At 37.4% G+C, this 21,706-nt stretch overlaps 1 protein-coding gene across 1 annotated transcript; it reads right to left on the reverse strand.

Moving 5' to 3' along the window:
* Positions 1-249: 249 nt before the first annotated feature.
* LOC149278379 (amine oxidase [flavin-containing]-like) lies at positions 250-21,319 on the reverse strand. Its single transcript, XM_089502054.1, has 14 exons — positions 21,230-21,319; positions 19,719-19,856; positions 15,045-15,149; positions 10,764-10,855; positions 9,260-9,401; positions 8,946-9,095; positions 8,638-8,797; positions 7,834-7,930; positions 3,475-3,528; positions 3,027-3,084; positions 2,458-2,555; positions 1,199-1,310; positions 631-693; positions 250-405 (listed from the first exon to the last, which is right to left on the reverse strand). The coding sequence occupies exons 3-14, from the start codon at positions 15,111-15,113 to the stop codon at positions 250-252; spliced, it is 1,251 nt and encodes a 416-aa protein (XP_089358180.1). The 5' UTR covers positions 15,114-15,149; positions 19,719-19,856; positions 21,230-21,319.
* Positions 21,320-21,706: the final 387 nt, after the last annotated feature.

Here is a 21,706-nt window from a genome sequence, read left to right on the forward strand (position 1 = left end):
ATCTTAAATATGTTAAATGGAGTAATACAATAATCTACACCAAAACATCTTCAATCCATCAATATAATTAATTTCAAAATCAAAAATGCTAAAATACAGGAAAACAAGCATATGCCAATTTTGTTAATTACAACTTTAGGATCAAATAACTTTATTAAGATACTGCTTTACATTGCGCAGAAAAAGATATTTCACAGCTGAGTTTATGGATCCATACATGAGGCAGGAAGTTGTAGGTTTTTCATTTTTTTAGGAACGGCTGAGCAGTCCCTTCTTGTAAGCAAACAGACCTATCAGAGCTGTAGCTGTAAGAAATGTTGAAAAGCCAACGATTCGAAATAAACCCTGCACAGATGGTAAGTTCCTTTCCAAAAACGTAGTACTAATGGGCACAGCTGGGACATCCTGAAATAAAATATCAAAACTAAAGTTAGTTCTGTATGTAAAGTATGGTACTATACTTTACTATTATGGTATATATCTGTTGGGGTTGGATCAGAAACAGTTTTAGAAGGTAATTATGCAGCAATTACAATAAAATATAGGATAAAGAAAGAACAAAGGAAAGGTACATACCATTCCAAAACAATAAATGTGAAAAAAATAGAAATATTATTTGTCATGTCTTACCAATGACGGTGGCTCTGGCATCCATATTTCACTCTCTGGAATTTTTCCCATGGTAAATAATATCTGAAACAATGCATGCAAATCCATTATATAATTAATTTAGAGCAAAGAAATCAACAATGAAACACCCAAGCTATAAAATTGTCAAGAAATGCATCTTTATAAATATCAAATATTTAGTTGATATCTGCTCCCTGAATTCAACTACTTATATCTGGCAAATTATGTTGCTGATTTTTTACATAAATGATCTGCCAAACAGAACAATCAGGAGAAGACAGTTTGAATCCAGCCACAAAGATAAAGTTGTTCTCAGGCTAAATTTAATAGACTAACAGCATTAAAAATTATAATACAAAGAAATATTACTTTTTTCCAAGTAACCTTTACTTTAGAAAGGGCTGGCAGGAATGTCAGCAATGTTTTAACGTTTTTACTATCCTAATTTTCCCCATTAAAAATGCCACATGCAAGTAAATAAAATACAAACTATTCAAAAAGTATAATTTCTTCTGTCTAGATTTAATACATTATTTGCACACAATAGAAATAATCGTATTGATGATACCTCTCTGACAGCTCTCTCCCCAGCCTGAACAGCCCCTTCAAGATATCCACTCCATTCAGTTGCTGTTTCTGTCCCAGCAAAGAAAATCCGACCAAACGGCTGGCGTAGAACTCTTTGAAATGGTAAATTATTTGCATATGACAACAAAGAAGAAAAATATTGTTTGACGACGCCAGTTCAATGAGTTGAATAAGCAAGAGCTTCTTTATTCAAGTGCGCACAGTCCAGTTCGCAACCCCCTCCTTAATTTTTTAACAATATATAGACAAAAAACGCAAATGACAGCATAAAAACTAGACATCTGGTGATGTAGACTACCAAATATAGTCATAAACCTGTTTAAGCCGATTTGTGAGTTCCGCTAACTCACAAAGTAATGATTGTAGCGAATGAAGTCTGTTGATATGGTAGAGTGATGTTAATACTTTGATTTTATATTTATACACAATGAAACTTGACTTTTAATTAGCTTCCAGGGTGATCAACCTTCTCTCCTACAGTCTTCTTTATTTCTAGGGTTAGCTAAGTCATTGAAGGCCCCTTAGTAGTTTCTTGTGTTTTCTTCAACAGGGAAGGGAAGACCTTGGATTGCACCATTTGGTGTAACTGTGTTTTATTCTCGTGCTCTAATAAAAAAAACCCATAGAACAAACAATTTCTCTGATAAAAGTTATTTGATTAAGAATGTAAGCAAATTGCGAATCTGTATTCAGGTTAGTATTTTCTGGTCCAAGATAGGATATTTTCTGGTCCAAGATAGGATATGTAAACAATTACTGTAACTGAAAAATGACAATGTGTCACTTTGTACAGGGTAGTTTACCACCTACCAATTGGGTAACAAATGTATAGGCGAATAAATAGTTTAAACATTAAACTGTCCCTGTTATCTCTATGCTGTCAGGTACAGATGGCATAGAGACACAAACTACAAACATGGCTGCCTTGTGGGCTTCATGCACATGCAAAAACACCAACAATCTTCTGTGTCTGCTTGAGCAAGTATGCACATGCAGCACTTAGGGCCGCCATATAAGACAAAACTGATGGGGGAAATAATTAGGTAAATAACTTCTTTATCTTTTTTTATTATTTGCTTGTGTATGCATGTAGTATATATATATATATATATATATATATATATATATATATATATATATATATATATATATATATATATATATATATATATACTTAAATAATCCATGTTCGTAGATGACTGTTCTTTTATTCTTAAAGTATTGTATGTTCTACATTACCTGCCATACTGTGTCATTATTCCTGGCGGGAAATACGCTGTGTAACATCCTCCGGAATATTGTTCCTCACACCAGTTTTTTTCTTCATAATGTACTGGCTGTTCCAAAATCAATTATAAAACATATATGTGTTATCAAAAGTGATCTGGCACTAGTAATTGACCTGTTTTTTATGATATTAAGTTCACATATTATTAAAGAATAAGATATGGAGTTGATTGTTAGATACAATATACAATATTTTGAACTCAAGCACCAAGTATATAGAAAACTTTGTAACAAGCAATGAAACCACACAATGACTCTAAATAACGTTATGTCTTTCCTGTGGCTAACATAAAACATGACCAAGGAGAAAATTAGATTAGATTTTTTTTTTTACAGCGGGGACAAAAAACAGGCAGTGTAGATCCTGCTAAATTCTCTTTTTCTAGGTCTGGGTTGGTCGTTACAGAGAACTCTGCCTACAGACTCTGGTGTCTGTGGAGGGGGCCATGTGCCCTGGCCATACTATAAAATTGTGGATATTCAGCAAACATGCAATAGCTAAAACAAAATGAAACACTTACATGAAGAGCTTCTTCTGAACCCAGTACCTTTGCATAGAGCTCACAAATTTTAATTTTCCTAAAAGACACAATGCATTTTATGTTAGCGACAGTCAGTATTTAAGAACATTCATATCAAATCAGCGTATTTGTATGTATATATATATATATATATTGCATAAAGTACAATTTATGTTTTTTAAAACTATATCCATTACTTTTGATGTTGAATACATGAAATTATATATTTATGAATGAAATGTAAATAATAAACAGACCAAAATATATAATGGACTCTTAATACTAATGATTCTTTAGATATTGAGCTTCTGTATTTCAGGATCTCTACAGTTAAAAGTAAGAAATTAAACTTTACAAGCACCATAGAGTAGGGATCAGCTAAGAATCATGTATCCTCTAGAATAATATAACACAAAAGAAAGAAACAAAGAAATCATTTTAACTTTACCGCTCTTCTTTTGTGAGGTGAGCCAGTCTTCTTGATTTACGGGCCAGAATAAAGCTAATCAAAGCAACAAAGAGTGTAAATATATAAGGATGTACAGTCAATAATATTTTTTCTAACAGCGATATTAACAATAAAACCCTCTTCCAATAATAAAACTGCGTCACTTCACATTTACACATACCTTCTAATTATGTAGTACTGGTGTTGAGTGTCTACATATCATTTTTTAAGAGTTTAATGGAAGCAATTCTACTAAATGGTTTAAAAACTTGATGAACCCTTTTTAATGTATTCATATCAGTGAAGGGAGCAGTAATTTTGTGAATATTCATGAGCTCATTAACAAAGTTGGGTCCAAGCCCGGACTGGCCATGAGGCACACTGAACAAACACCTGATGGGCTACAGCCATTATTGCTGGTTGTGCGACCAAGCCATTTCTTCAGTGTGCAGCCCATTGCTGAAAACCTGTGGCTGTCCATTGTCAAAGTCTAGGCAGCTGAGGTAAGAACATAGAGTGCTGCCATATGCATCCAGCAAGGCGATGCACGTGCAATGCCCTCCACAAATATCACCCTTGCCAAATATGAGGAAAGAATGCTGTGAAAATGTGTCTTTATTGTTTAACCTTTTGATCTTTTCTTCAAAAATACTCTCATGTATATTTAACAATTACAAACACAACACAAATTGTTAAATATATGTGTGCCACAATTAATGGCACCTCTATGATTTCCCATGAGAAAAATTTAGTTAAAGTATATACCGTATTTGCTCGATTATAAGACGACCCTGATTATAAGACGACCCCCCAAAATCTGAATATTAACTTAGGAAAAAAGAAAAAGCCTGAATATAAGACGACCCTAAAGGAAAAAAGTTTTACCAGTAAATGTTAATTCATGTAAACTATTTTTTTAATAAAAGCTATGATTGAGAAAAATATTTTTTTTGTTTTTATTTCTTGTATTTTCCAGCCTGTCCCCCAGTTACGCACATCTGCCCCCAGGCTTGCCACACCAATATGGCACTGTGGCCCATGATATGCCTTTTAACCCTCTATATGCCACTGTGCCCCATGGTATGCCTTTTGACCCCCTATATGCCACTCTGCCTCCAGAAATGCCTTATACCCCTATATCCCATTCTGGCATTTAGGGGGTTAAAATGCATATTATGGGGCAGAGTGGCATATAGGGAGGTATAAGGCATTTCAGGAGGCAGAGTGGCATTAAGGGAGTTAAAAGGCATTGTATAGAGCACTCTGCCTCCAGAAATGCCTTATACCCCTATATGCCACTCTGGCATTTAGGGGGTTAAAAGGCATATTATGGGGCAGAGTGGCATATAGGGAGGTATAAGGCATTTCAGGAGGCAGAGTGCTCTATTAAATGCCCCCTTAACGCCACTCCAGAAATGCCCTATGCCCCCATTTAACTAACACACACACACACACTCTCTCCCCCCCTCCCCTCCCCTCTCCTCTCTCCTCTCTCCCCTCTTTCCCCTCTCAGCCCTCTCTTACCGGTGCTTCCAGCCGGGGCAGCGGGTTGACGTCGCCTTCTGCTGCAGCCGGAAGGAGGTGGAGTTGGCAGCGGGGGTTTGTATGCGTCCGTCGCGTATACTTTCCCCGGCTGTCAGAGATCAGAGATCTCTGACAGTCGGGGAAGGTCTACGCGACGGACGCAGACAACCCCCGCTGCTAGCCACACCTCCTTCCGGCTGCAGCGGACGTTGTCTACGCGGATCGCGTAGACGTCAACCCGCTGCCCCGGCAATACAGCAGGAAGCACCGGTAAGTGTGTATGATGGGGGGGGGGGGTGAGACAGGAGGATCCAGGTCCCCTGCAGCGGTGCGGGGGATCTGGATCTTAGTCTCCTAATCAGACTCTATTTGAGGTCTGATTAGAAGACGACCCCGATTAGAAGACGAGGGGTATTTTTCAGAGCATTTGCTCTGAAAAAAACCTCGTCTTATAATCGAGCAAATACGGTATATATATATATACCGTATTTGCTCGATTATAAGACAAGGTTTTTTTCAGAGCAAATGCTCTGGAAAATACCCCTCGTCTTCTAATCGGGGTCGTCTTCTAATCAGACCTCAAATAGAGGTCTGATTATGAGACTAAGATCCAGATCCCCTGCACCGCGGGGAACTCTGATCTCTGACAGCCGGGGAAGGTATGCGCGACGGACGCAGACAAACCCCCGCTGCCAACTCCACCTCCTTCCGGCTGCAGCGGAAGGAGACGTCAACCCAATGCCCCGGCAATACAGCAGGAAATTGGAAGCACCGGTAAGTGTGTGTGTGTGTGCGTGTTAAATGGGGGCATAGGGCATTTCTGGAATGCCTTATACCCCTATATGCCACTCTGGCACTTAGGGGGTTAAAAGGCATATTATGGGGCAGAGTGGCATATAGGGAGGTATAAGGCATTTCAGGAGGCAGAGTGGCGTTAAGGGGGCATTTAATAGAGCACTCTGCCTCCTGAAATGCCTTATACCTCCCTATATGCCACTCTGCCCCATAATATGCCTTTTAACCCCCTAAATGCCAGAATGGGATATAGGGGTATAAGGCATTTCTGGAGGCAGAGTGGCACATAGGGGGTCAACAGGCATACCATGGGGCACAGTGGCATATAGAGGGTTAAAAGGCATATCATGGGCCACAGTGCCATATTGGTGTGGCAAGCCTGGGGGCAGATGTGCGTAACTGGGGGACAGGTTGGAAAATACAAGGAAATAAAAACAAAAAAAATATTTTTCTCAATCATAGCTTTTATTTAAAAAAATAGTTTACATGAATTAACATTTACTGGTAAAACTTTTTTCCTTTAGGGTCGTCTTATATTCAGGCTTTTTCTATTTTTCCTAAGTTAATATTCAGATTTTGGGGGGTCGTCTTATAATCAGGGTCGTCTTATAATCGAGCAAATACGGTATATATATTACATGTTTTAGTATACCTGGGTAACTAAGAACAGAAAATTGTCCAACTGTGACTTGCTATTCACGGGGGTATAAATATTACGTAACACATAATTCCCTTAGTCATTCATCACAATGGGTAAAACCAAGAAATATAGCTCCACAAGTATAATCTGACGTCACCTACATCACCACAAGTTATTTGGAAGAGATTAAAAAAAAAACTCTACTCTCATCCGAAAACAAACTCAATTATCTTCAGTTTGCCAGACACTACTGGAACTTCATATGGGATTGAGTCTTAATGGGTTCAGATGAAACCAAAAAAGAGCTTTTTGGCAACCAACACCAGAGGTCAGCAAAATGGAAAAGTACCTCATGCCCACAGTTAAATATAGTGGTGGCTGTTTAATGTGTCGGGGCTGTTTTTCTGGACATTTTGGCATCATGGATTAAATATCAACAGATATTAATTGAACACCTGACTGCCTCTGCCAGAAAGCTTAAAATGGTCCATGGTTGGATCTTCCATCCGGTCAATGATCCAAAATATACATCAAAAATGGTTTTCTAACTGCAAAATAAAGGTCCTACCATGGCCACCCCAGTCCCCCTGACTTGTGAGATGAACTGAGCGTCGACCTTGAAATTTGAAGGATCTGGAGCCATGTATTTTCCAACCTCATCAGACATTATAGGAGAAGACTTGGAAAAGGGAGGTAACACAAATTATTGACTAAAAAGGTACCAGTATTTGTAGCTCACATATATTTAGCACATTTCATTATTTTTTCTTTTTTATAAAACCGTATATTATTTGCAATTGTTGCTATCCATAAGAACAGAGCTTTTTGTGTATTGTCTGAAGAAAAGATCAAAAGCTTAAACAATAAAGACAAATTTTCATATTTACCAAGGAGGGATATATTTGTGGAGGGCACTGTATGTGGTTTATAATCCTCTGGCTTCAAAGCACCAGGGCCAGTTTTCTCCAGTCCAGTTCTGGGTGGGACCTTGATTATACTGGATGTAAACATACAATTTAACGTGGAATTTGTTTAATGAAACAGAGTTCTGAAACTGTCAACTGAACTGAAAAGTTCTACTAAATTTGTAAGCAGTGCAATTGTCAATAAGGAAGAAATAGCAGTTACTGAAGATGTGATGACACAAAAGCACAAGGTATTCTATTGTAATTAAGCAAGTTATATTTCTAAGATGCAAAAGGTATTTTTAATTGCATCTCATATTAAATGATAGCCTATCATTTGACATGCTCCACATGTTCTAGAGTTTGTCCTGTCTCCCTAACAAGCACAGCTTGCTATTTTTAGTTATTTACAGGTTCCTATGCATGCAAAACTGAACTTTTTTGATAACGGTAGTTGTATATTCTATGTTTTTTCAGTGATGTGAAGTGTCATACCCCATTATAGCAGGTACTGTGCCATCTGGCTTCGTATCATCAAGAGTAAGTCCAATGGCTGCATTTTCATCCTCTATAATCATACTTCCACAATAATCTAAAAAATAAATAATGAGCTAAATATTTTCACATTATTGCAATAAATTATTGCTTAATCACTCAATAACTCTGTCTTACAGTACTGTTCAACATCAGTGGGCTGAGATATTATTTGAGAGCTGCAGGCCACCACAAAAGTCCAAAAAAACTTGAAGCTTGGAAGGCCTTAACATTTATATGCCTAGGACTCCATCTTACAAGGCAATGACCATTATATATATATATTAGTGTTTACATTTTGTTTGCTAATAATTATAATCAGTCATTTATTATCCAGAGTTTTCCCAGCTCCCCAAGGTCAACCACATACAGACAGGTTTTTTAGAGAGTGTTTTAATATTTTAGTGATCACAGAAAAAGATGTATGCTTTGAAATGTTAAAATATAGCCCGGTCTTCAATGCCATTAAAATAAATGTAATAATCAGAATGCTTGAATAAATAATGATGACAACTCTACACTAAATAATAACAAATTAATTTTGTTTTCTTGAGGCATTGGTAGGATTCACATTTGTCTTGACGGTAAATTGCACATATTCTAGAATGCTGTGTTATGTCGTTCATGGTATAGAAGGTTTCAGCATAGCCTCCTACACACCTTGTGTTATTAAATCTTAAAATATCTTCCCATTGTACAATGCTTCAGGAAAAAGCTGTATTTCTATAAATAGTGAGAACATCAATTGAAATACTGTGAATACACCTTTTTTCCTCCAGAAGGCTTCTTTGTAGTAGACCATACACTTTATTACGGAGCCCATGGGGACACGATTGATAAGCTGGTTTCTCAGTGGTGGCAATTCAGGTTTAAAATGGATTTTCAAGCAAAGAGTGGGTGGAATGGCACTGATAACATATTTGGCCTAGAAACAATAACAAAAACAAAATGGAGTTTGGCAGTATTTTGTTGTGCTGCTCCCTAGGCCTTAAGAAAAATACTGATAATAGTAATCTGTCAGAAGACAAACAATAATTATACCAAATTAATAAAACAGTAATTGATTTGATTACCTCGTAAATTTCGTGATTTAGTGTTTCCACTGTTATTTGATCACCTGACTGATCAATGCGTACTACGGGTCTTTGTAGCTTTACACGTCCTTGTAGAAAATCTGCCATCTTTTCACTAATCTGTCCAGATCCACCAACAAACTTTCTCTCCTTGGGAAATGAAAATAATACTTTCTTGCAATTTTCAAATCATAAAATAAAAAGTAAATTTAAAATAGCATAAAATTATTTCATGATATCACCATATCCCAGAAATGGTGTATGTAGCAGCACTCATTTAAAAAGTTCACCATATATTTTTTTTCTATTCTTACCTGCCCTCCATTAGATGTTGAAAATATTCTGGTGGTTCCTCCACACTGTTTTACATACCATAGGAACCAAAGGGCTGACACTTCGTGGGGCTCCGAGGTCACATTTACATTCACAAAAAGGGTAGCAAACTTCTTTGCTGTACTAGGAAAGAAAAAGAAAACAACCACATGAACAAAAAAAAAAGGCTAGTACAAATATTCTACAAATATATTGCAAATATGCTACAGGAAGTAGATGTCTAAGGAAAGGTTTCTGTTCTGAAACATAATCCCTTATGTCATATTGTAATTTGGTTTAAATTTACTTTATACATGGGAGTAATGAGTCACTGCAAATGTCTAGTGATTACTTGTGGAAAGTAGGGCATATGTGTAGTGTAATGCATGTAGTTAGCATATTGGTAAAACTTTTTCATATATGCAAACTTGGGCCTTCTTGCATGAGAATGTGACCCGTTTTGGCCCTTCATAAATGGTGTTTTATTAAAGCACAGTTTCATTTCATCAACTTCATTTTCATAAGAGAGGGCCCGCTACATCTCACTGTTTAGCAAATACAATGAGTTCAGCTACTTGGGGAGTTGTCCATGAATTATGTGTTAAACCTGGAAAGGCAACAGTTTAGCAATCAAGTTGTACCTAATATGCTTTTGAAAAAATAGATGAAAATTCTTTATCAGAGCAAAACGATATATATATATATATATATATATTTATACACACATACACACAGGCAGGCAGGTATTGGCTCAGAGATCTTCAGAACCTTTGCTTGCCCTTGGAGCACAGGGGAACTTCTTAACATCCCACCTCCAAAGTTTTAAATGTCCGGCACCTGCACCTGATGCAGCCTGGATCCAACCATCCAGTCTCTTGCAGGATTTAGCATCGACCCACTGTGAGTGGGAATGGAACATTTGTGGTCTCCAAATGTTCCACCCCAATGACGCCAACAAAACATCTCCCTGGAGCTTTAAGGTGCCACACATATATACACACACCTTTCATATAAGGTGGTGTAGCTGTGAGTATGGGATAACTGTACATAGGGACAATGACTAACCATGCATAATCAAGGATGGGGCTAGGCCAAGTTAGCCTTTTAGAGCTGTGACATACGTAGAACCTGGGTGGGGGAGATGAATGTTCAAACACTGCCCCGCAATCTGAAGATGGATGACATTAAATCAGAGCCTGTTGGAACTTGTCAAATTCCCAGTTCTCCAAATGTTCATAAAATCTAAAATGCATATTGCATGTTTGTATATACGTTTAGAAACATCTTATAAAGGACTTGATATACGGTTTAATTTTCACTAATACTATGTAATTAGAAACATGTTCATAAAACTGATAGTAGAGAAAATAAAATGCTTGCAGAACAGATAATCTTAAACTATATGTCTTACAATTCTTATTTCAAATAATACAATTTTCAGATTTATAGAAAAATGCTCATTCTGCAGTTTGTTAGAATAAAGTATATTGTATGATTAAATCTTACTTGGTCCAGCAAAGTTTATCAATTAATTCCTTCATTGTTATTTTATCCCATTCATCTGCATGTGGAGCCATCCAAGGAGCCTCATTAGGAATCTGCAACAAATATATTTTTGGAGGCATTATTCACCTGCTAATTAAATTTTTTTTATTATTTATTCTTTTTATTAAATTTAAATAGTTCCAACAACAACCATTCCAGAAATGGTAAAATACATCACAGCATCAAGGTTGATAGGAAAAAAGAAAGAAAAGAACCAAGCAATATTCTCAGTTATGTAAATTTCCTTATGTGTCCGATTTCTTTTCCAATATCCAAATTGTAATGTATAATTATAATACTAATAATAATCTAAAAACATTCACACAGCAGACGGCAGCCTAAACTACAGCCAGGTCGTATTCAGGCTTAATGGCTATCAGGGGTATGAAGAAGTAAAGAAGGAGACATAATTGCCAAGGTAGTAGAATCAAACCAAATCAGAGTAGATTAAGTCATATTTTTTTAAACTGTTATGTGTTCTGAAAAAATGTTTCTCCATTTTATATTGCTAATCAATTTGATTCAGAATTTGTGACCAAGTCGGAACTACATCTGATTTCCAATTACGCGCAATGCAAATTTTTGTTGCTGCAAATATGTTAATAGCTAAGTCAGGGGCGTACCTAGAGTATTTGGCACCTGGGGCGGATCCTGTATGTGGCACCCCCCCCCCCACACTTTAAAACTGCATAGCTTCTATCGTTATATAATGGCACAGACAATGAAGGTGGTACAGCATAACACCTATCTATATATACTGAGGCACACATTGACGAGGGTACAGCATAACCCCCATCACTATATAATGAGGCAGACATTGACGGGTACAGCATTACACCTATCACTATATACAGAGGCAGACATTCACGGGGTAGAGCATAACACCTATCACTATATACTGAGGCAGACAATGACAGTGGTACAGCATAACACCTATCACTATATACTGAGTCTGACATTGACAATAGTGTAGCATAACACTTATCACTATATACTAAGCCAAACATTGATGTGGTATAGGCCTACCACTTCAGTGTCTGGCTTAGCAGAAATGCACCAACATGAAAATTCTGTACCGAAACCAAAAATTCAGCATTTACTTGGCTAAAACCGAAAATGACCCCCCCACACCATAACAAAATCTCACACTTTTATTAAAAGTAAGTAACACATCAAAATTGGACAAAAAAAATAAAATAGCAATATTAATATATATATATAATTGTTAACAGCTATCACGCCCAGGCATACCCAGGTTCTAGCATGTACTGGTTGCCTGGGCATGATAGGAGTGTGACTGCTGTTAGCAATTATATATATATATATATATATATTGTTATTATTATTGTTCACATGTGAATTCAGCACTGGAGGCATAGAATCAGACATACAAATCCTGTATTTGCAGGTATACAATAATAATGTACGGAAACATAGCATTGCAGGTATAGATCAACTGCATTCACACAATTCATTCACACAATTATTTATTCTTTCACACAAATTATTTACACATATTAATTGATGCATTATCACAAGTTCATTAATTCTCTCACTCATTCACACAATTCATCCACACATTAATCCATTCATTTTCTCTCTCTCATTCTGACTCTTTATTTCAATATTCTTGCTACCCTCCTTCCTCCCTTCTCTCGATCTACCAATTCTCACTCGTTTCTGCCCTATCTACCCCTTTCTGCTCTATCTACCCCCTTCTGCTCTATGTACCCCTTCTCACTCCCTTCTCCCTATCTACCCCCTACTAACTATCTACCCTCTCCCCCCTTTGAAGTTCACTTACCTTTCAGGAGTCCTGCGGTGGGGGTGCAAGGCCTCTGTCCCCCAGCTCTGCCACTGTATGGAACAGTATAGAGTGATGGGAGTTATGATGTACTTTTAGAGCATAATTATATAATGAAAAAGACATTGGCAATGGTACAGCATAACACCCATCACTCTCACACATTTACCAATCCACACATATCAATCCACACATACCAAGCCACACTTACCAAGCCACACTTACCAAGCCACACTTACCAAGCCACACATACCAAGCCACATTTACCAATCCACATTTACCAATCCACACATATACTAATCCACACATATACTAATCCACACATATACTAATCCACACATACCAATCCACTCTCACTGAATGCTTTCCTACCTTTCCTCTTTTCTCCTTACAGCATTCAGCTCCTTTTCCTGCTCTTCGCTCCTCTTCTTCTGTCTTCTTCCGGTTCAGAGGGCATGGACGGCGGTGGGCGCGGCTTCAGTGTTGTGCGCTGGGATCTGACAACAAACCCCGGCACACAGCAGCAATTGCCGCGCGGATCGCAAGGGAGCGGTATCGGAAGTCTGTTAAGGACCTCCGATACTGCTCCCTTCCGAGCCTGCTCCTCCAGCGGCGGACATTACTGTCCGTCTATGGAGGGGTGCCGGCAAGTTGGCAAACCCCTGATGAGCGGCACCCGGTGCGGACCGCCCCCCGTTAGATACGCTACTGAGCTAAGTATAGATTTGATTTGTTTTTGAAAGGCATGTCTATGTGAAATAGAAAGGATTCGGGAGAAAAGCTCCATTGTATTCCAAATAGGTCTTTAAAAAGGTTCATAACTTCGAGTTTTAAATTAATTAATCTGTCGCAGTTCCACCAAATATGGGCCGCTGTTCCCAATTCAAGTTTACATCTCCAACATTTGTTGGAATTAATTCCAGATATTTTAAATAGAGTAGTAGGAACATAATACCATCTATGAAGTAGTTTAAAAAATTGTTCATGGAGATTTATACAGTGAATTACATTTTTTAAGGTAGTTGTGATCAAAGGTATAATTGTTTAGTGCTGTGGAAGGACATTAAAGATTACCTACCCTTTTCACACAGTGTTATCTCAGAACATTTCCTTCATTTTGCAATTATACAGGACTTGTGGATTCTGTACCTCACATATCTCTGCCAACGCTAGCACATGGACATATTGCTCAAACATTAATGGTGAGAGAGAATGATAAGGAGGGAAATTGAAAGCTTTGTTAAACAGTTTGGTGTTAATAGGGAAGATATGGGTTGTTGTATCAAACTACACCATATGAAAAGCATTTGGGAGGGGTTTTGGCATACCTGGAATCCCTCCAGTTTTGGCTGCTTCTCTGGTTCTACGGGTCAATACTCAAATGCACTGGGGTCTTGACATGCCCCACTCCCCACCCATTTCCCTTTTAAATGGGAGTGTTTCTCGCAATATCAACAGAACAGCCCACAGACATCAGCGGGACACCCCACCAACATCAGTGGGCAGTCCTGGCCGTGTCTCACAAGGGTAGGCTCCAGGTAGCCAGAGTCCAAACGTTCCCATGTATTGGTACTTTGCCTAGGACCCCATGGATTGCTAATCTGGATCAATGGTTAATTTAGGCACTATAGAAAAAGGTTATTTCTTTTGCTGCTAAAAATTGAATGGCACCTGCAAGACCAAATTTGAGGCTTTAAAGTATTGTGGGACATACATCGGGCATACACAGGTGATCAGATTATAGAAAATAATGTTATATCTCTGTTACATACACACCTACCAACATCAAATAGTCAAAGAGAAACACTTTAATTTTAGTATAAAGGGTTGGCAGAGCAGACATTTCAAAACACATTTTATGTTACCATTAGCGCTTTTGTGCTTTTTGGATGGTGGAACACTCATACCCGAGAACTTCCCAGTGTTGTTGACCTGGGAATTCCCTTCTTTTTTGCACATAGGTATGGGTTTGCTCGTTTAGACTATGTGGGAAGAAGATGGGGTGCAGATAGAAAGTGGGCAGAAACGGAGAAGGAAGTGGAATTAAGTTTTACTTCCATGCCTGGTGATTGAAAGAAATTATCCAAATTCATTGGGAAGGTGCCCTTCAGCAAGAGACTCTGGATCAAATCTGGCAGGTTCCCAGGTATGTGAAGGTTCCTACCGAGCAAACATTCGGAGCTTCTAAAAAAAGTCATGTACATCGAGGAGGAAAGAAGTGCAGGAGGAATTGCGTTCCATTTTGTTTCTGACAGTTATGTGTCTCTGACGACCATGCATTTGATAACTATGCTATCCATATATTCAGTTACACAGATATTCAGATAAACGTAGACTTAAACAGTTGATTGATGGCTGAATTCATTTCTGCGCCCAGTGGTTAAATATATATTAATGACATAATAAGGTATCTATGTATTCTATTTTTGCAGTCATACCTCTTCTCCCATTTTATCCATGGTCCTCCACAGGTTATTGTAATCCAAATAGACAATAGGGTTCCACATTGGAGGGAAGGGACCTTTGAAGGCATATGATTTACCCTACAACACACAAAGTCAAATTAGTGAAAACGTTTCATGTTATTTAGTTCCCACATAGGACTATAAATCTAAAAACTGGTCATGGCCTTTTATAAATCTTCACCCACGCACAAAACACATGAGACAATATTTATACTTATAACTTCTGAAGCAGGTTCTCAACTGTTGAACATTTAGAAGGAACATTGAATGGGTCCCCAATGCTGTTTTAGCAGTTCAGCAGAGGAGATACTTGTAGCCCTAGATTGCACCAGGGTGAATAAAGATCAACTCTTCTCCACTTGAGAACTATACAGCATCTACTATATACTGTATATATATATATATATACCTTAGGCAATGGTGGTTGTACCACAATACATTGCACTACATGCACTATTTCTTGCCAATCTTAATTAAATCATACTTGTCAGGTGATGGAAAATGCTAGTGGCCCAAGTCAAGTAAACTCAATTTGACATAGCCTTAACAAATTACTAGTTAAAATTGTGAACATAGTATTTTGCAGATTTAGAGTCAATTACTAGTTACCAGTACTTTGAATTTCCATGAGATGAGTCGGTCCAGAACATCATGAACATCTATACCAGTAAACATGAAAACCAACTTGGCTGACAACTGTCAGACATGCATGACAGAAGTGAATGCAAACTTGCATAACCAACTTGACTGACAGACTCAACAACCAACCTGACAGCACTCAATATGGCAGCTACAAAGTGCAAACTCAACAAATGTCAATTTTAACTTGATGAGAACTTGCCTGGAGGCTCACAGTGTTCACTTGAACAGCAAGTTGACTTTTCATGAATATACAATTTGCTGGTTGAGAGTACTTAGTTGCTTTGAGTTTTACCATTATAACTTTTCCAGTTTAAAACTATCTTTATTCAGTTACGCATGCTGCTTACTGCTCTTGCAATGAGATGATGAAAAAGTGTTCTGGATTTTCTGATTTTTTTACAGTCTGAAAAAGAGCTAGAACCCAAATCCCTCCAAATTATCTATATAGTAAATGTCTAAATAAACCATGTTCACTAATGGTAAAATAAATATGTATGTGCATACACAAAATGTATTCATATAATGTGTTTGGTAGCTAGAAATATGTCAATTTATTGTGCAGTAACTTTGTATACTATTCCATGTTATTGAATACCTGTACCATTAGCTAAAACTATTAACAGTTCTATCCCAGCTGTGTATAAATATACCAGTGTAATATTTGTAATATGAGTTTCTATGCTTTGCAAAGAAAAGGTCATAATAAAAAGGTAATTATAGAAGTTATTCCTGCCATTCACCACATTTCAGTATTTCAATCTGAAGAAGAGATCCCAAACGGAATCCCAAAAAGCCTCTTGACTTCAGCAAAGGACTCCAGTTTCCTTATCTCAATCTTATATAATATTCACTAAAACGTTTACTACTAATAACCTAGCTTGTTTCTAATATTCCTGGACTTTTACCATAGGATGACTGTTAATACCTCTACAAAATTACTACAGATTATTATTATTGATAATTTGGATATTACCAAAAAAATATGGTTTCTTGTTTGTTCTTGAGCTTGGCATAGTATACTTTTGTGGTCTATTTGCTCCAGTCTGTCACTAGGTGGAGCCAAATACAAATGCATTTTCCATGGTTTCATTTTTGTGAAACCATAGACCTAGTTATACCACAGCCAACATTTTTGTAGTAATATTAAGTGTTTTTCATCCAAATGTATTAGTGTGTATAATAAGAAGAACGCTGACCAGACAACAAATTGTAAGCCGGGGTTTTCTTTATTTTATACTGGTTTGTGTCATCAGGGCCGGCCTTAGGGGTTTGCGACTTGTGCGGCCGCACAGGGCGCCATGGCAACAGGGGCGCCTGCCCGGGACTTAAATTAAAGCATCAGGGTTTTTTTTACTTTATTTAACATCCTCCATATTAAATAATGTACCCCATGTACTGCATTTGATTTGGATCACCTGGATTTGGACCTATTTGGCATGGACTTTGACTTCTCTTATGGCTGGTACCGTGCAGCTGTGCAGTCTGCTGTCTGCACTTGCTACAAACCCCCTCTGCAGTCTGCACCTGTTACAGACCACATCTGCATTCTATGTGACTCTTTTATATATCATTTTTTTTTAAAAGTTTGATCTTGATTAGATTTTGAATGACTCCAGATGGGGTTGTGGGGGATGTGGGTTTTATCCTGGTTTGTAATTATGTTCAGTTATGTACTGGCTAGGCCTTTGCCTAATAAACCCTCCCACTAACTATCAATTCTGCTCAAGTAGCTGATGTAAAAATGTGTGGCCTCTTTGATTCAGAAGGTGATCACATGTCCATTATCTATAGGCAGCTGACCATTGTTGTGTCTGATAAAGCAAGTCCAGAGTTGTCAAACTTTTTAATCTGGATTTAAAAACCATACAAGGGTATGCAAAGCCCTATTAACTGAATCACGAAGACCCAAGTCATCAGTTTTCAGTTTTCCAAGATATTTCATTGTCTTTAATATACAGTTAATGTAAATGATTTGCTTGCGTTTGCTTCCTGGTCAATATTTGACAGGGTGTGTCTTGTGGTGTGGCTATGGTATGGTCATGTGTGTGGCTACTGGGATGGTGTTAACAGTGACAGCTAAAATGCCTGGTTTAGTACAGTGCAATAAGAGGTTGGAGAGGAGAGACAAGAAACAAAAGACAAATGAGATGGCAGAAAGAAATAGAAAGAGGAGAAGAAGGTAATAAAGAAAAAAATAAAGAAAATCAAATTACAGGGTCAAGAAAAGCATAAAGAGCAAAGAAAGATGAGAGAAAAGAGTGAAGAAGGAGAAAGCAAAGGAGGGAATACAAATAGAGCAAAACATAGAAGAGGGAGGACTGGGAGAAAAATGGGGAAAGGGAGAGAAAGAGGAGGAGAAAGAGATACGTTTAGAGAAAAAAAGATGGAAAATTGAGAATAGAGAACATAGATGAGATGAGGGTAAAATGATAGAAGAGAAGAAAGACAGACAACCCCTTAAACTAGCTGAGAGTGTTGAAGTGTTTGGAACCCGGCACATGCATCAGTAAAATAAAAAATATACCTACTAGATTTAAAAAACAAAAAAGCAAAACCTGCACAATAGAAATATGGCCAACACAGTTATATTTTAAAGGTCGGTATACATAAAGACATAACAGTTTTTTTATTGAAAATAAAAAGATGAATAATTTCAAGACTTCATTCCTTGATTAAATGTAAGATATGTGGTCAGCACCATTTCATAGTTACCGGAAAAGAGCATGCAGAATTTTGGGCCAGAATTGTTGTTACCATAATTACGGCTCTGTGAAGTATAAATCTGAACCTATTTAAAGCCAGATTTATCCAGTGTTTATGTAAAATTTACAAAAACAATTTTGCTGCAATAAAGAGTGACCAAATTTACCAAGAGAGGTGGTGCAGAATTTCCTTTCTATGATTCTCTGAAATTCGCTAGGTCCTAGTATTCGCAGATGATAGAAATACAATATACAAAAAAATTTGTATAGAAATTAAAAAAAGCTTCTTAAATGTTTCTGTGTTGTTGTTATGTGATTAAAGCTTAAGGAGAAATGTTAAAAGGGGAGATCAACCAACGCTCATTTGCTTGACTTACAGGAGAAAGCAATATTTTATCTAAGTAAAACAGCACCATTAACATGGCCCAGCCACCCCCACCCTTACCTTCTCCAATACATACAACCATCCCAAATAGGAAAAAAACTAAACTGGTATAAGCAATTATTTAGTTTAGAAATTACAATAGAATTTCATGTAATGACACCCACAGAACACAGAAGATAAATAAATACTAAATATCCTCTGGGACGTTTCATTAGGAGCATTTATGCACTAAATGCCAATTAATATAAGCCGATTCGATTGTAGTCAATGTAATTCAAATATTAATTGACTATAGAAGCAGCTGAACAGTTTTGTGTGACAGATTTACATAATTTTGAATGTGTGGAGGTTTAACATACTTTCCTTGGTGAAGAACTAGGATATTGTACTAGTAAAATGTAATATATGTTCTTAAGTTATAGACATAAATTAATCAGTCAACAATTATTTTAGGAAACATTTTGTGCACAGGGTCGTAAATGTGCATTATGGGTGTCTTTACAGAAAGACTGTGCACCCACCTTATGTGTATACTATGACACTAGCTATCTTAACTTCCTGTTGTGCATGATTATTCCTCACTATTACATCATTACTCCCTCTATTATGAAATTCACTATTGGTGTTGAACAGTTCAGACAGTCTTTGTAACGCCAAAGCCTTTGGGGTTTAGAATAGGTAAATCATTTAAGGGCAGAAAATTGATCAGAGAGTGACGGCTTGAGATCTTGAGACAGATCTCAGCTTCTCTGGAGTTAAATTGTATCATTAAAATGGAATATAAAAAAAAAAAATGTGAAAAAAACAATACACAGGCTATAGAAAGTTTTGTTAAAATAATTTAGTTTAGGCTTTCTGGCAGATACTTGACTGGATTGAGATGGAAAAATTCCTTTTAAAATATACCGTAATTCTTACCTCAACATGATGAATGAGACGCTGGGCTTCATTTACTTTGTAGGTTTCCACTGCAAATTCTTTAGCAATTCGAAGAATTCTGTTCTGAGTTGGACCCACATATGCTCCCCCAAGGTCAACATATTTTACTTTGTCATTCTGGTAATAAAGCAAAACATTTTTCATTTAAAGTAAACTATCTGATACATTGTATAAACCGTATTTATTTTCTTGATAACAAAAATGAAGTTTTATTCATGAAACATGCATAAACCCTTTCTATTAAATTACATTTATTGATATAGCGCCAGCAGATTCCGTAGTGCTTTACATTAATCATTTCACTAAAATGCATTTGCTAGGCACCCACGTAGCAAAAATGGAACATATTGAAATGAGAACCCAAATATTTAGCATAAGGTGTAAAAAAAAATACAATGAGGTGTAAAAAAATCCAATCCAATCCAAACAGCATTTGGCAGCCAATATGTGGACTGGGCTCTATTTAGCTCTGTCCTACATACATTCACCAAAGAGACTACATGAAAAACACTGTGATGGCCACCAAGTTCTCCAACATTATCTCTTCTTTGTCTGACCACCAAATGCTACCTCAATTAAATTATGTATTATAAAAACAAAGCCCTCGTCCTGTAGGGTGTCACTCCTCCCTCCTGTTTCACCTCAGCAAATCTATCAGAAAATCAGCAAAAAATACTATATCCTGTTTACCTGAGGACATCATACACCACAAATGCTCCATTTTTATACCTCTGCTCTCCTCTTCACCACAAACACATCCGGAGCGGTCACAGTCCATCCAGAGGTAAGTGTTTGGTGTCGCTGGATGCCTCCTGATCGAGGCATTCCAGCGACACCATTTAGGTTTAGGAGGTGATCGTTGATCGCCTCCTAAACGCTTTTAAAACGGGCCAAAACATGGCCCCTGGTGCCGATCGTGGCGTTGCTGAATGCCTCGAGGTCGAGGCATTACAGCAACGCCGTTTGGGTGCAGAAAGCGAACGTAGATCGCTTTCTGCACCCGTTTAAAGACGTGCCGGTTCTGGCACGTCAATTGTCGTAAACGACTTGTTTTTCCGTGTCGTGCCAGAACCGGCAATTGTCATTAAGGGGTTAAAGTACTCACGAAGTACTTTAATATGCATTCTTCTATAATGGGAGAGTCAGGGGCAATAGACTGTCCTATTTTAGTTTCTAAGATGTTTACTATTTGGATTGATTTTTTGTGTGTCTTTTTTGCACTATATATATTGTATTACAGTGCATACTTGGCCATGCATTTAGCTTAATTTGTCTTGAAAAAAAAAAAGAAATAGGTTATTTTAGTTAAAGTGTAAACTGTTTCTAAGGTTGTAACCCAAATTGTAAATAAAACCAAAATACGAAAATTGTCCAGACCCCTCATGGGGAAATATGTGTCCTAACCCCTGACACTCAAAGGGTTTTTGGCGATATTACAAAATGTATTGTAATTTAAATTATTAAATGTTATCCGTGTTTCATTATCTCACCTTAACAGTGAACGTTCTTCCTCCAACTCTGTCTCTTGCCTCTAGAACCACAACACTTAGTCCTGATTCCACCAGAAGTTTCGCAGCCGAGAGACCTAAACAAGAAATAATAATTTGTATGCACTCAGTCAGTCTGTTATGAGCAGATAATTATAGCAAATATTACAGGAATTTGCAGTCCATAATAGAGATGTGCTACCAAAAATGAAATAAATACAGTGAATGATAAAACCTGGCGTTGGCTGTAAACTTCTTATCATAGAGAACCGAAAACATCAATTAAAATTGTTACCTAGCCCTCATAAATGCAGAAACTAGTTTAGCTAGCTAAGGTACATTCATAACCTTGACACAGACTCTACGGCTGAATTGCTGCTTCCCCAGTTCTCTGGGTCAATTTCTTCTTTCTCTGAGCAAGGGAATGGCCTACGAACAAGTCAATTTCGGATGAAATTTCGGATGAAATGCGTTATAGTG

This window comes from Sceloporus occidentalis, unplaced genomic scaffold (genome assembly GCF_023333645.1).
Source record: "Sceloporus occidentalis isolate IW3139 unplaced genomic scaffold, rSceOcc1.0.p SCAF_192, whole genome shotgun sequence".
In the NCBI taxonomy this organism is placed as follows: Eukaryota; Metazoa; Chordata; class Lepidosauria; order Squamata; family Phrynosomatidae; genus Sceloporus; species Sceloporus occidentalis.

Excerpts from the sequence above, each read along its gene's own strand:
- LOC149278379 (XM_089502054.1), bottom strand. The coding sequence starts at position 15,113 with ATGTGGAACCCTATTGTCTATTTGGATTACAATAACCTGTGGAGGACC. Across the intron at positions 9,402-10,763 it reads GATAAACTTTGCTGGACCAA|TACAGCAAAGAAGTTTGCTA; the intron begins GTAAGATTTAAT and ends TTTCTTTCCTAG. Across the intron at positions 7,931-8,637 it reads AGCCTTCTGGAGGAAAAAAG|ATTATTGTGGAAGTATGATT; the intron begins GTGTATTCACAG and ends TTTATTTTTTAG.